At 38.8% G+C, this 14,262-nt stretch overlaps 1 protein-coding gene across 2 annotated transcripts in view; it reads left to right on the top strand.

The window, feature by feature from the left end:
- The window catches only part of si:ch211-250c4.3 (uncharacterized protein LOC100535981 homolog), a 40,470-nt gene that overhangs the window by 10,514 nt on the left and 15,694 nt on the right, over window positions 1-14,262 (top strand). For both annotated transcript variants that reach the window (XM_017421736.3, XM_025007137.2), the window contains exon 2: window positions 4,940-5,766. In XM_017421736.3, coding sequence (XP_017277225.1) covers window positions 4,940-5,766 — 827 coding nt within the window. The remainder of the gene's footprint in view (window positions 1-4,939; window positions 5,767-14,262) is intronic.

The raw sequence follows: 14,262 nt of genomic DNA on the forward strand, positions 1-14,262 counted from the left end.
CTTTTTATTTGGTCTGCCGGTATTATATGTTTTCACCTTTTCTCTGTTTTTTATGACACTTGAAAATTATTTGGAAAAAAATGTCCTTTGTTTTTCAGTTTAAATAGTGAAACATTTCAGATCCACTTGTAGTTTGTGCAGCAGTGGCTGATTTAAAAAGTAAGCAGCAGACATTCGCATTATTTCAGACTGTAGATCTATCGTTTTTGGGGCAGCTTTAGTAGGGTGAATGTATTTCAATTGGAAGGTCAGAGGTTCAATCCCCATCTCCTGCAGCAAACTGAAGTGTCCTTGGGCAAGAGACTGTACCCCCCACCACCCATCAATATGCTTATCAGTGCATATAAATGAAAGCACTGTATGGGTGGATGAGAGGCTCTGTAAAGCACTTTGCAGAACATGGAGAGGTAAAAAGGTGCAACATAAGTGTGGACTATTTAGTTTTTCTGTGCTTCAGACTTTATATATGAAATTAAAATTAGGAGCAGCTCTGCTCTGTGTCACAAGAAACCTTGAAGTTATTGTGGACTGTAATTTGTATAAATAAATAAAAGGTCCCCAAAGTATCTCTATCCCAGAGGGCCACACCCTCCTTAACCCTGCCCTGATTGTGCGATCTGTTAGCACTTGCATGTATGGGTTGGGGATGACTCTCAGCCACTACCACACCAAACATTGGCTCAATATCTGCTAAATGAACTGAGTTAAAGTCATTTTGTGTTTGCTAAGATTACTCATCTAGAACTGGATGTGTACAAACTGGGGCAACAGAATGTGTGCGGGTGTGAACAGCGTACACGTTGCTTTTTTTCATGTGACTAAACTCAGATTAACCAAAACCAAAGCCAAACAAATGATGAAAAACGCAGCGTTCGAAAACCTTAAACACCGAGCTGTCCCCTAACCCCTATATAGTCTACTTTAAAGTGACCAGAACAACGACTGAACATTTCAAACACAGCCTAAGTTTATAAATTGTTTTGTTTTGGAAGGCATTCCTTACATTAACGTACAGATCCAGTAGATAATGTCTTGATGTGAATCGTTTAGGCCAGTCAAATCATGACGCATGAATCAGAGAAAATGAGGGAACTCACATCTATGTTGTTATTGGCAAAAAAACTAGTTATTTATAGCCTATAAAACCTTTTAAATACTAAACAAAGATGAATAAAGTCCTGTTTTGACCCACTGTTCCTTCCAGAAAGGGAACTCTTGTACTTTATGTTCTCACTGCTGCTCTTTAATCTTATTTATTCCACCACCTCCAGGCCGTGTGTGAACTGCAGCAGCTGTCCTGATCAACACAGAAGACTGTGTTCTTACTGAGCTCATCATTAGCTGCTGCCGGAGACACTTGGACACTGGTTTTTAGCCTTTGGTCTTGCCTAAAGCTCATACTCACAATCAGAATTTCCTGACAGTGAAGAAGAGATTCAGTAAAATACTGTTTGGGCATTTTTATCTTTTTCTTTGCAATTACTAGCCAAAAAAATAAATAAAAATTGGACTTTCAGTTTTTTAGAAACTGTGAATGCAGCGTGATTTTTAGTTAAGATTGGGAGGAGATGAAGACAAAGAGGTTGGACCCTCAGGTGCTTCCAAAGATAACAACTCCTTGGGAAACCATAAATGTTAGAGCAATTTATTCAGAAATAATGATACATTTTCCTTTTACCTCTGTAATTTGGGAGTGTTATTTATTTTTTATTTGCGACTTTAATTCAGCCTACATGATACTCCGACTTTGGCTGGTGCGAGCGACTGCTCAGACAGTAAACACTAATTTGTGCCACCATAGGCATGAAAACACAACGAATGCTTCACTCATTCTGACCAGTGAGGTCACTGAACAAAACAATGAGCCAGTTGCTGATGTGACAATGAACAGCAACTGCATCCATCCAGTTATTTTCCTCAGCATTTGACAAAAACAGGAAAGAGGAGTTTTTTTAGGTCACACAGAGTGTGTGGGAAAATAAAACAAAGTCCACCTCATCACAAATTTGTATTGGTTAGGTATAATTGAAGCATCATACAGGCGAGATGCCAGTAAGTTGAGTTTGTGAAACAACATGTAAAAATGCTTAAAATAAAAAGATTTTTTAGCATAAATTTCATCTTTGAAGTTTTCTTTAAATTACTGTTAAAGTTAGGATTTTCTGTCAAACAAGTATCTCCTCTAATGACTTTAGTGTCTTCTTACACCTGTAGAATTTAAAGCAAAAAACATTACTCACAATAAATCATATAATCACTATTTTGAGGGTGTGACTGGGTGACGCACTTAAAGTGTAGAGATTTAATTTATGTTCTTGAGAAGACTAATTGAAACATCTAAAATTCTAATAACCTTTACATGAAGTTGAGTTTGTTTCATTTTGCTGCTTAATCTGAGCTCTACATTTGCACTGTCACGGCAGGAACCACCTGAAGAAATTTTGATGGTCTCTGCCACTGTCTGACTCCACAAGTTAATCAGTTCTAGATGCACATCCATTGATCACTTTCTGAGAATTTCATTAAAACTCGTTTACTGATTCATGAGACATTTTGCTAATAAAAAGACAGAGCCGACGCCAAGTATTAATAATGAGGTTTTAGTGAAAAACTCATTAAAGTTTAGTACTTGGAGTATGTTTGAGGGATGACATACAGCTACGACCACATCACATTTTAGCTCAATGTCTATAAAATGGATTTAATTGTAGCCATTTTTATATTTTTGTTTAGCTGTGATTTTGTCTATGATTACAATATTTTGCTTTTACATTCTGCCCTCAAAGTGACATTTAGTATTCTGTTAATTTTGATGTATTTTGTTTGCTTTTCTTGGAAAACTGAAACAATATTGGATAACTGTATTTGTTTTTATCCTATTGAGAGTCTGAGCTGTTAGACTCTGGTCCTGCATCAGCACCGTGTGAGAACAGGAGTTTCCATCGGCTTTTTGAAAAGCTGAACTCTTGTTTTTGAGTTGAACCAAAGGTGGGAAAACACAGACTTGTTTAACATGGGGCGAGTCCAGGTTCAGAGCCTTTAGAAGCTGATACGGCACATCCAAACACTGGGCTATCAGTGTTTTGGGAGCCCTGAACCAGTTTAACAAAAGCATGTCAAAGCAGTGACTATCTTACAGGACTGCAGGTGTGTTTTGACCAGCGGATGATTTCGCAACCCCACATAAAAAGGTTTGGAGGAAAATATCCTGCAGTAATCCTGGCTTTTGTTTTCATTCATTTGATTTCAATAACCCAAAGTAACCCAATGTAGGGAAGTTTTGCTCTAAGCTTTTCCTTTGTAGCCAACTAACAGACAAAACTGGAAGTCTACCAGTTGGTTTATCTACTTTTCTAAGACTCATAAAACAGCCCCTCTGGCCCTTATAAACCACTCAGAGGAAAGGGATTGTTCATCTACACACATCAACATTCCTTTTCAGTTTGTAGCTGCTTTGCAGCACCTTTTGATAAAAAAACAAAGAACTTTTCTTTGAGTTCTCTTGATTTACAATAAGAGAAAATTTGACTGAAGGGACTCCCACCTTCAAATTTCCCCTTCCAAGGGATAAAAGCCTCAGATTTACCACTTCAGAGAACTTTTAATCTTATGTTTTTCCTGGCAAAGATCTCCGAATGACCCTGCAGGAAGTCCCTCAGCCTCCACACTCATGGTGTGATCTTAAACTCAGTCATTATACTCGTTCATTCAGACTGGTGCGTATTACATGTTGAAGCAACGTTCAAGCACGAGGCCGACGCAAGAAAACAAAGGTCTCGTTCGGTAAAGAGAGCACCCTTCTTTTCTTTTAAATTTCAAGGCTTGGAGCGGAGTAAAGAATGTAAATTGAATGACAGCGAAACATATCAGATTGCCCACAGTGGAAAAAAATAAAAGGACACATATGACTGCTCTCTGTAATGGTCATAAGTGGAGCTTCAGATCAAAGCTGGACAGTCCAGTAGGGGACACTGACAAACTTGTCTTGTGCTATTTGAGTAAAAGAATAAGACCAATCTTTGTGATTCACTCAAGCTTTAAAACAATGATATGTATTCATGCCGTTCAAAGTAAAAATACTACATGTGCACTAGCATTAGGCAGCTAATAGTAAAAGAAAAGGTAAAATACTTCGGATTGGTTTCTAAATGCCATTTAAATGAATAATAGTTGAACAGCAGCCAGATATATAATCTAGTTCCTGCTGAAAGTCTTTTAATGAAGTAATTTCACACTCTTGCAGCCCTAAGGCTTCCTGAAGTTTGGCTTAAGCTCAGGTATTTCAAGGTCTCTTTTGTGCCTCAGTTTCTTTTGAGGCACATTAACGACGCTGCAGACTGTGTGAAATCATAAAAGGGAAGCCCAGCCTGGAACTTCAGTGGAAATTTCTTTCAGAATAACCGTAATGTAAATTTGATAGTAATGTTAAGATTTAAAAAAAAAAAAATAGCATTCATATGAACTGCTGTCTTCTTTGTGAAGTGCTGCACAGGAAGAAGGTTGCAGGTTTAAGACTCAGCTGGGGCTTCTCTGTGTGAAGCAGTCCTGACCTTGCCTCTCACCTGTTGACTGTTGGAGATAAACACCTGTACCTGCATCCCGGAAAAGGAACGAGTGGAGTCAGAAAAGGGAGGAGTGTTTGAGAGAATCTGTTCAAGGGATGAGATTTAATGTACATTTTTGACACATGAGACACTCTTGGCCCTAAACTATGATGATCAGAGCCTCCTCAGCTTACTTAAGCCTTTAGTTTGTTCCCAAAACAAGATTTATATAAATGCAAATTAATAACGATTATGCAGTGATTTGCAGTAGTTTTGTCAATTATGATGCTTTACTCATAAACAAATAAAAACAAACTTTATGCATTATTCTTTATGTATTATTTATTGACTTGGGGCTGCTAGAATGAAGCTAAATGTCTTTCTCGCTGTAACAGGAAAAGGAGAGAGGGATGCAGTACTAAACAACGAGGTTGTCCTGACAAAAATGAAGGTTTTTAACAACTTCCGTGCAAAGCTCCCGATGGGCGACGACTCCGTCTCCACCATCTCAACAGTGTCAGCTTCTGAGCAGGACATCATGGACCCCACCAAAACCTCTGAAGCAAGTTCCCACCTCGAAGAAAACTCAGAGCACCCACAGCCAGGGTCTGGATCTGACTACCTGTCTGCTATTTTCTCAGACTCTCAGCTCCCGAGGTTGTACAAGTTTGAATCCGAGGACTCTGGAGTGGAGCTACCCAGTGGAGCTAACTCTCCGTCGACTCCAACGGGCTCGGAGCAGAGCTTTGTGGTCCACAGTCGAGAGTCCTCCTGTGATTCCTGCAACCTAAACCCAGAGCCTAATTCCTCCCCTCATAAACTAGTTGGAAATTCACAGAACTCTGAGGTCCAGGAGGCAAACAACTTAGACGACAGCTTGAATACAACGGTAGATACTCAAAACAATAAGTTTGAACAGAGAGAGGAAATCAGCTCTTCATCAGAAGAGCATATAGAACTGTATATTGGAGATGACATGGACCAGAGCAGGGTTTCAGGAATTAACTCTGAAGAAGATAATGGAGAGAAACTGGAACAATTTGAAGAGGCTGGTGCTTTAACTGAAATGACTTGTTCTGAGAATGAGACAGTTGTGGAGGAGTCCTCAGCGGAAACATGTAAGGACACGATGGACAACGACGTAAAGGCAGAGACTCTCAGGCGCAGTTCCTCCAGTGACAGCCTGAAGGACTACATGGACAAATGCTGCAAACTTAGTGAGGTAAGAAAATAATTCAACCATCCAACTAGCTGGATTATTCTGGATTATTACATTATTTCCAGTGGCAGGTCAATTCAGACAATCAGAATTCAAACACATTTTGTTTTTAAAACTACAGGTCATATTTTGTTTTGTGAATAGTGTTTTAATCCCAGCTTTGTTGTATTTGGAAAATGATGGTTTTTCAGCACTTGAAGAAAATCCCTTCTAGGTGAGCAGCAGGGATATTTTAAGTCCTCCATAATTAACTCTAATTTTAAACTCGTCCCAGCCGCTATGTCACCAGGTGAATAGGCCCTATATATGGGGTGATGTACACAAGGAGGTTCTTTAGTTGAAACGTTTTTTTATGAGCTTACTAACAGTAGAGGGTTGTACCTGTGCTTTGACATCCTCCTCTGACAGAAAATGACAAAAAGAGCAACTGTTCTTATTCAGGTGGACAAGCTGGGCCATGTTTCATTCATGTTATGGGAACAGTTATTTTCCTGTTCATTTCCAAAATGAAAAAGTACAGAGGGCTCTGGAAGAGCACCTGGCAGCTGTGAAATCATCTGTTTGATGTTCCTGAAAACATCACAGTCATGCTTTGAGACCGTCTGTCGTTACTAACGGCTATTAGAGAAGGAATGTGATACAGCTTTAAGTTTTCCACATGAATACCTTCTGTTGTTTTAGACAGCAGGGATGTTTGGAGAGGGATAGATTGTAGAAATTATACTAACAAAAGGTTTATTGCAGTTCCGTCCAAATGTTTACTCCCTAAGGGGAGGATAGTTATTTTGTTAGTGTTGATCCAGCTAGATCCATACTTGGAAGCTTAGTCAATTTGTCCTTTTCTCAGCTGAAAAACAGATTCAAGTCATTTGTAATAACCTAAAACTAAACTCTAAACTTGCCTCCTTTTTCCACATGGGTGGCCACACTTTCACTTCAAGCTCAGGTCCTCTACCAGAGGTCTGGGAGCTTGAGGGTTCTCTTCAGTATCTTAGCTGTTCCTAGGACTGCACTCTTCTGGACAGAGATCTCTGAGGTTGTTCCTGGGATCTGTTGGAGCCATTCTTCCAGTTTGGGGGTCACAGAGTGCTCCAATAACCACTGACACCACTAAGGCCTTGACTCCCCACTCATTGTCTATTATCTTTTTCAGACCTTGGTATTTATCCAGCTTCTTGATGTCACAGTCACTTGGGACTGCTACATCTATCACCACTGCCTTCTTCTGTAGCTTGTCCATCACCACGCTGTCTGGTTGGTTAGCCGTCACCTGTCAGTCTGGATCTTGAAGTCCCACAGTGTTTTTTTCTTGTCATTCTCCACCACCAGTGATTGAGTCTCCTACTTTGTAAGACCTCAAGTCCATACTCACATGTTCCTGTACAGTATTTCAGCTGCTTGGCTATGGTGTTCTGTGTAATTCCTATAAAGAAAACAACTTACAACATTGCCTCTTTACATATCTGTTACTTTAGCATAGACAGTGAGATCTCCAGCAGTGCCAGGTTGCCACAAATTTGTTAGTCGTGTTCATAAATTTTGTTGTAGGAATGCAGCAACTTTGAAACAAATGTACCTAAAATATAGACTGTAATAACAAAATTAGTATAGCAGTAGTAGTGACCCAACAACCTCTACAATTATTACACAATCTCATGCTCCATTATGCTGACACTCTGCACTGACACAGTAATGTAGCACACTTGGGGTTCTTTTATGTGTAATAGGCATCGCCAGTTTTTGGCTTTCTTACAGATCTTAAATGTATTGTGTAAATACATCATTGTTCATGACACCATGCACACATTGTGTTGTCAAAGTAGAGTGTATGAGGCATTGTAACAGCACCAACAACATCTTCTGTGTTTTCTCGGTACCAGTTGTCCACTGCTGCTGGTCTGATGGACTTGCCCTTTTGTTGCAGGCAAAATATTGGTGCAAACATTATATTTTATATGTCACAGAATTTGAATTTCTTTCATGTTTGGATCCATGTAACAAACATTTCAGGGCACTTCAACATGCAGAATTGCCTTTTTTCAATGACTGACCAAAAGTAGAAGTATACCTAAAAGCTCTCTTGTTTAGGTCTGGGCCATTTTTTTATCATAGTATTACTACCAATTAAACTTTTAAATTCTGACTCTAAATAAAAAAATGTAATTTGTTTCCAGAAGCTGTTGCTGTGAAGCTATTAGATACAGTAGCCAACTATGATGTGATAGCAAAACCACGAGGAGAGGCCAAATAGACAATGTGAAACAATTTAACTCTTAGAAGAAAAAAGTTTTACTCAGGTGGACTTTATAAAAAAAAAGTACAGGGGTTTCATCGTAAAGTATAAACCAGCTATGAAAACAAAAGGGACAGTTATGACTTTGGCAAACAGTTTTATTAAAATTTCGACTGATTTCTAGAGCAGATATCCCCTAACAGATGGCTCTTGTATCATAAAAACAGGAAGCAAAAAATTAAGAAGGCTTAGAAAGGTTTTTGACCCGAGCTACTCCAAAACATGCGTCGCGACTTTCACTGCTTCACTAGTGTTAACTGATATGATGTGACAAAAGACAAATGCAGCTGGATGACCTCTAAAGTCTAAAGGACCATACTGTCAGCTTAGATTTAACCAAATGCAGCAAAACTGACTGCAGGGTGACTTACAGAAGAGACGGTTTGGGACCCAAAACATAATGAAAACGTTACCTCAAAAATTTTGAAACTAGAAAGCTAAATATGCTACAATGGCAAACTAAATTACAGCCTTAACTCAGAGTAACATGCACTTTACTTGCATAACCAAAGTGAACAAGATTCCCAACTTTAGAAAAACTACATCTATAGTAAAAGTATCCTTGTAAACACGACACTTTAGACAACATTTTTTTTAGAAATGTTGTCATTCACACAGAAACTCTAAAAATGTCCCAAAATGTTGTAGTAACTATGTTAGGCCTGACCTATAATGCTGCCACGAAAGATTGTACTCTGCGTGCAAAATGTAAACACAATAATTAGAGGTGGGGCTATGGCATCAGTTTTTAAAAGATTGCATTTTACATGTCATGCAAAAACTCAAGGGACTCAAGACTTCTTCACTTCAGCACCTGTTTTAAAAAGAAAAAAATCCCCTTTTTTGTGGACGCAAGACTGAAATGATATATTTTTTTCCTGTATTCACAAAAAAACGTTTCCGTATGGACGGTCACAATGTTAGATAAAATTCTACCTTTGAAAACCTGGAGAAAATATTCACCTCAGCTAAAACATATATGCATCATGTCTCAGAATAAAGAATTTAAAGAGGACAAACTCCTCCTACTTTAAAAGATGAAGATTTTCTCTCTCATAGACTATTTGTTTAAAACAACTTCCTCGAAGTCAAAGCTTTTTTTCTGCCGGCACACAAGTGAAGTTCAAACATGAGATCCTTCTAGACCTCAGAGAGAGCCAGCGAGGAGGGGAGGGAATTTGTTACAGTGTGCTGCAGAGCTTTTATGTTCCTGCATGTCATGCAACACTTGTTCATCTTCACTGAAGATTGTTTCTGCTGATACTGTCATTGACCACCAGCCCCTCTCTCATCTCAGCCCTCCTTGTTTTCCAAGCCCAGAGCTTGGCAACTTACCTTGATGTATCAAGTAGGTGTCGAATATCTCAAATTACTCACATATTTACAGAGATAAAGGCTCTTTGATAGTTCCCCCGGGGGCACTGTCCTGCGGCAGTGGCTTTAGGGGGCCCAAGAAGTTGTAGCATGCTACACTGCTGAACGCCTCATCACTTGTCATCACAGCTAATAATTTCACTTTTTTTAGTCTACTGTAGAGGGATATTGACTTTTCCTTCCTCAAATATATGAAAATTACACACTTTCTTTGTGCTCACTCCATTTCACCTCCCTCACTTTTCCTCTGCATTTCATTAAAAGAAACAACAATAGATTATATAACCTCCAAAAAGTCCCAGAGTTCAGAAGTTAGAAGCATTACTGAGTGCATAGCTTTCATATTTCTAATTATTAGGCACTAACTGTGATCATATGGACACATTTGTCTGCACATGTGATCTTAGTTATTTTCCAAAGCATATCTGCCTCAGTAATATAAGTTAAAGGGAAAATTCACACCCAGACTCTTTTGGTGAGTTTAAATTCTTGGCATGCAAAATATAAATGAGAAAAAAACAGCTGCGTTCCTGTCAGCTCATTAAAAGGATTGTTTTTATTCGCCTTGTTGAGTTCCTGGGTGAAAAATTTGAGTTTAGAAAGAATGGAGAAAGGGGAAAAAATGTGTGCAAAAAGAAAACAGGTTGGGATTAAAAGTAAATAAACCACTGCACACATGTACAGAGCGAACATATAAACTCCATGCAGAAAGGCTCCAGATCGGAATCGGACCTGGGATCGTCTTGCTGCTCATCAGCAGTGCTAACCCACTCTGCAGCCCACATGCTAAACAAAAAAGAACAGAAGCCAAAAGTCAAATGTGAAAATGTATGTAGTTCAAAATACACAATAAAGTAGAGTAAACAAGTTACTCAAAACCGTCAGGAATTTTTACAGAGTTTATTGTTGGACACAAGTTGGTGACTCCAAATTGTAAGAAAAAGGGCAAATTTTCTACTGCAGTCTCACTAAATTCTGAATGTTTATAACAAGTAACCAGTGAACCGTGAACATTTGAAAATCCTGTCCTAATTTTGTGTGCACGCCTTGCAAAACTGTACACATTATTTTCTTGTCCACCTCCGCCCACACTCTGTACCCACATCAGTCTGCTCTGTCCCCACCTTTGCAGGTGCTAAGTTTATGATTTGTTCTACAGGAATTCCCCTTTTGAAATGAACAGATTTAGACCAGTTTTCCAAAAAATATTATTTGTCATTGGCTGTCGTCTTGGATGTTTTCTGCGATAGGAGAGCTCCCCTCCAGGTGTCAACATACAGCTCTGGCGCTCTGGAATTATGAAAACTAAGTTGAGATTGGAGAAAATGGGTCACACAATTTTTTTAAACATGTTCCAAATTCAAGTGAAAGTGACTGCGAGCTTCTATAACTTATGTGAGGAAATTAAGAAATTCTTGAGTTAAGAAATTCAAGACATTTTGCAGACCTCCCCACAAAGGCTGTTTGCCAACCAATCTCCAACAATTGCAGGCCAGTGAAAAAATGGCTTTAGGTGTCCTAAATGTACAAACCTTTATGAAGTATTAGGGTCAGTAATAAAAGCATTTTGTGTTTTGTTGCGCAACCTGGTGGATGAAAACACTCTAACCCTGTGGAGGACAGTCCTTTGGTTCAAGGTGTCCCCTGGCATAGATCATTAAATCATGCAACCCTAGAAGATCTTTTCTCCTACCCTCAATTTTAAAATTACTTTCTTTTTTTTTTTGTTTCAGACCACTCTTTGTCAACAACTGTAAACGGTTTGATAATCTAGTCCGATAACACATAGAAACACAATGAGACAAAAATAGACTAAACCGCTTTTAGTTTGAACAACTTTACTCATCTAACAACAAATACAAGACTTCAACATGACCTACATTTTAATCAGAAGGAGTAGAATAAAAAGAAAATCATGTCTTACGTGTCCTTAAGGGTTTAACTGCAGAGAAGTGAGACAAACACTATCTGTGTGTGCAGAAAAGACTGGCGTCTGCCGGGAGAAGCAGCTAATGTGATCTCCTCAGACCTTCCTCCCTATCTGGATGCTCTGCTCACATCTGGCTTTTCATTCCTTTCCAATACTGTCATGTTTAGGAAAGTATTTTAGCTACAGCACAGATATTGGAAACATTTACAAAAAAGGATCCACAAACACATCAGATTTCCCACTGGTCTTAGATTGTTTTTTTTGTAATGGTTCTCATATTTTAAGAGGTAAAGATATTGCACTAAAATAATCATGACGGCATCTGTGGAAACAAAGTGATACACATGATCAAATTTCTTTTATGTCAACTCACACAAGTGCATAAAACATTAATCCATATTTGAGCTATTCTTTGTGTAGCGTTGACCTGGTCGCCTCAACAGATCTGCTTGTGTGAGCTTTTACTACCCCCTGACTCATGCAATCCTAGGAAACTCTGAGGAAGTACAGCAGGGTGTGAGTGTGTGTTTGTTTACATGTGATTGCTCATTTCAAAATGGGCCTGCGCACGCAAAAGAGGGTACTCTTTCCTGCTCCCGCTCTCTCTTCCCAGCAGTGGATCACTCAGTGGTCTCTGTTGGGTCCTAGATAAGATCAGCCCTAAATGGCCCTCAGATTATGAACCGCCAAACCCCCCGCTCACACACTTCCTCCTCATCACAGCCACTAAAGAAGTGAACATCATCTCCTGGAAGGAATACTCTTCCTTATCATGATTAGCCAGCAATTAACTACTTGTCTGGTAGCCTGATGCTGCGTTCAATTAGCCTTGGAAGTCAGGACCTGAAGTAACGTCACATCCAACTTATCTTTGCTCCAGTTGCAAGTTGAAAAAACAAAACCAAACAGCAGAATGTGCTAATTATTGTGCTTAATGACCAGGCTAGGCCTTATTAGCAATTTAAGCTAAAAGCAAAGATGCATTTTATGCATTCAAACCATGTTCACTAGTTGGGCAGTGATATCTGTACGAATGATTTAGTTAGATACACTGACATAAGCACATAGATAATTACTGCAGCTATCACCGTCTTTTATGTACACGGAAGCCATCTTAGATTTTCAGGTCAGGGCTTTTGAAAAACCTCTGATCTTTCAAGTCAGAATTCTAATTTATGTACGCTGTTTTTTCCAACTTGAAACTTGGGTAATTTGATTTCAAACGGAGGGCACAAAAGTCACAAAATGAGGAAACCTGTTTGTCACCAAATCTGTGATTCTGCTTCAGCCTTCCTATAGATGATGTACAGAGACACCATCAAGAAAATTTAACTTCAGCTTGTCTTGTGCAGCTACATGCATTTCGCCTAGCCAAGAATTACTACACAAAGTTGGTTGTGTAGATATTCTCAAGCAAAAACTAAGGTGAGACCATTGCACCACACTAGGGACTGAGTTCTGAGCTTTGAGCCCAGACTGTGGAATATATGTCCTGAAGAAGTCTTGACAAGGACACCTTTGTCTCCAGCTCAAATTCTGACATTTTGAAGTGTAAAAGGGTTCTTGTTTAAGAGCCCTTGTGATCCACAGAGTGTATGTCAGTCAGAGGAAATGAGTGATGTCAGCCTTCCAGCCTGTTTGACCATTGTTTGTCCAGTGTTTCCATCATTGCCTTTAGTGTCAGCAACATGGAAAAGAGGGAGGGGGGGATGGGACCCCAGTTTGAGCTCACATCCTGCTTTTGTTGGGTCACTGTAGGAATTTTGACGGTGGGATAAAAATATTTGCTCAAAATTTCCTCTTTTCGTTTACTGAAAAGTCCAAGCGTCTGCTCCTCCAACGGAAGTGGCAGCAACAGAAACAGAAAACAGTTTTCATCCTTGTACAAACCGAAGCTTGTCTTGCAAACATAATTTTACCACCGGAAAGTGGAATAAATAACACACAAACAAGCTAAATTAGTGTCCCAGCAAAGTTAAACCAAAACCCCGCACTTACAATTTCCCTCTGGTTCTCTGCTTTTCAGACACCTCTTACATGGTTTACTTCTGATGCTGAATGGGTACCTAGTTTAAACACATAAAATAAATAAAATAACACACACAAGCATATTATCACAGCAAAATAAGTTGCTCAGTAAATTAGGAAACAATATCTCTATCAGTAAACTGGAAATAAAAATGTAAAAGCTCAGTTTTCTTTCAGACTAACGAAAAAACAGTTATGATATTGTTCTATTTCTCTTTTTTTCTCTTCTGTGGTTAAATAAACTGGTGTCAGTGGGGTGCTAGAGCAGAGGAAACATTTCGCCACTCCTTGTTCAGATCATAACACTACTCATGTGTGTTTATGAAATAAAACTTACCACAAAAACTGTGTGCTTGTGCTATCTAATATTTTATATTGTGAAGTTAAATTTAGACCTACTGTACTGCCTGAGAAGTTGAAAGTCTTGTCGTCACAACAAATAACTTGTTGTTAAAACTAAAATCTGCTGCTTCCTTTAAAGTTTGTGTTTTTGGGAGACACTAGCTCCATTCTACAGCTCTTTCAGACATTTCAGCTTCAAAACAATAGTTCAGATCTTGTGAAGTCAGGTCATGTGGAAAGGTTGGGAACAATTAATATCTTACCTGTTATAGATAGCTCTTTGAACAACCTCAGTTTGAAGAAATAGTTTAATTTGGACTGAATTGAGAAACTAATGGTTAATACATACACAGCCAATATCAAAGTGAAATGCTGCCTTTTAAAAAGAGCCCCAATTCAAAAAACTAAAAAAATTTAGTGGTTACAGTGAAAAGTCTTTTTTAGAAACCTTTACATCGTATTTAGTTTTACATTGCGTTGTTATTTCCATATAGCTTTAAGGTTATTTGCAAACCCAAAAGCTGCTAGCTTT

This window comes from Kryptolebias marmoratus, linkage group LG22 (genome assembly GCF_001649575.2).
Source record: "Kryptolebias marmoratus isolate JLee-2015 linkage group LG22, ASM164957v2, whole genome shotgun sequence".
NCBI classification, from domain to species: Eukaryota; Metazoa; Chordata; class Actinopteri; order Cyprinodontiformes; family Rivulidae; genus Kryptolebias; species Kryptolebias marmoratus.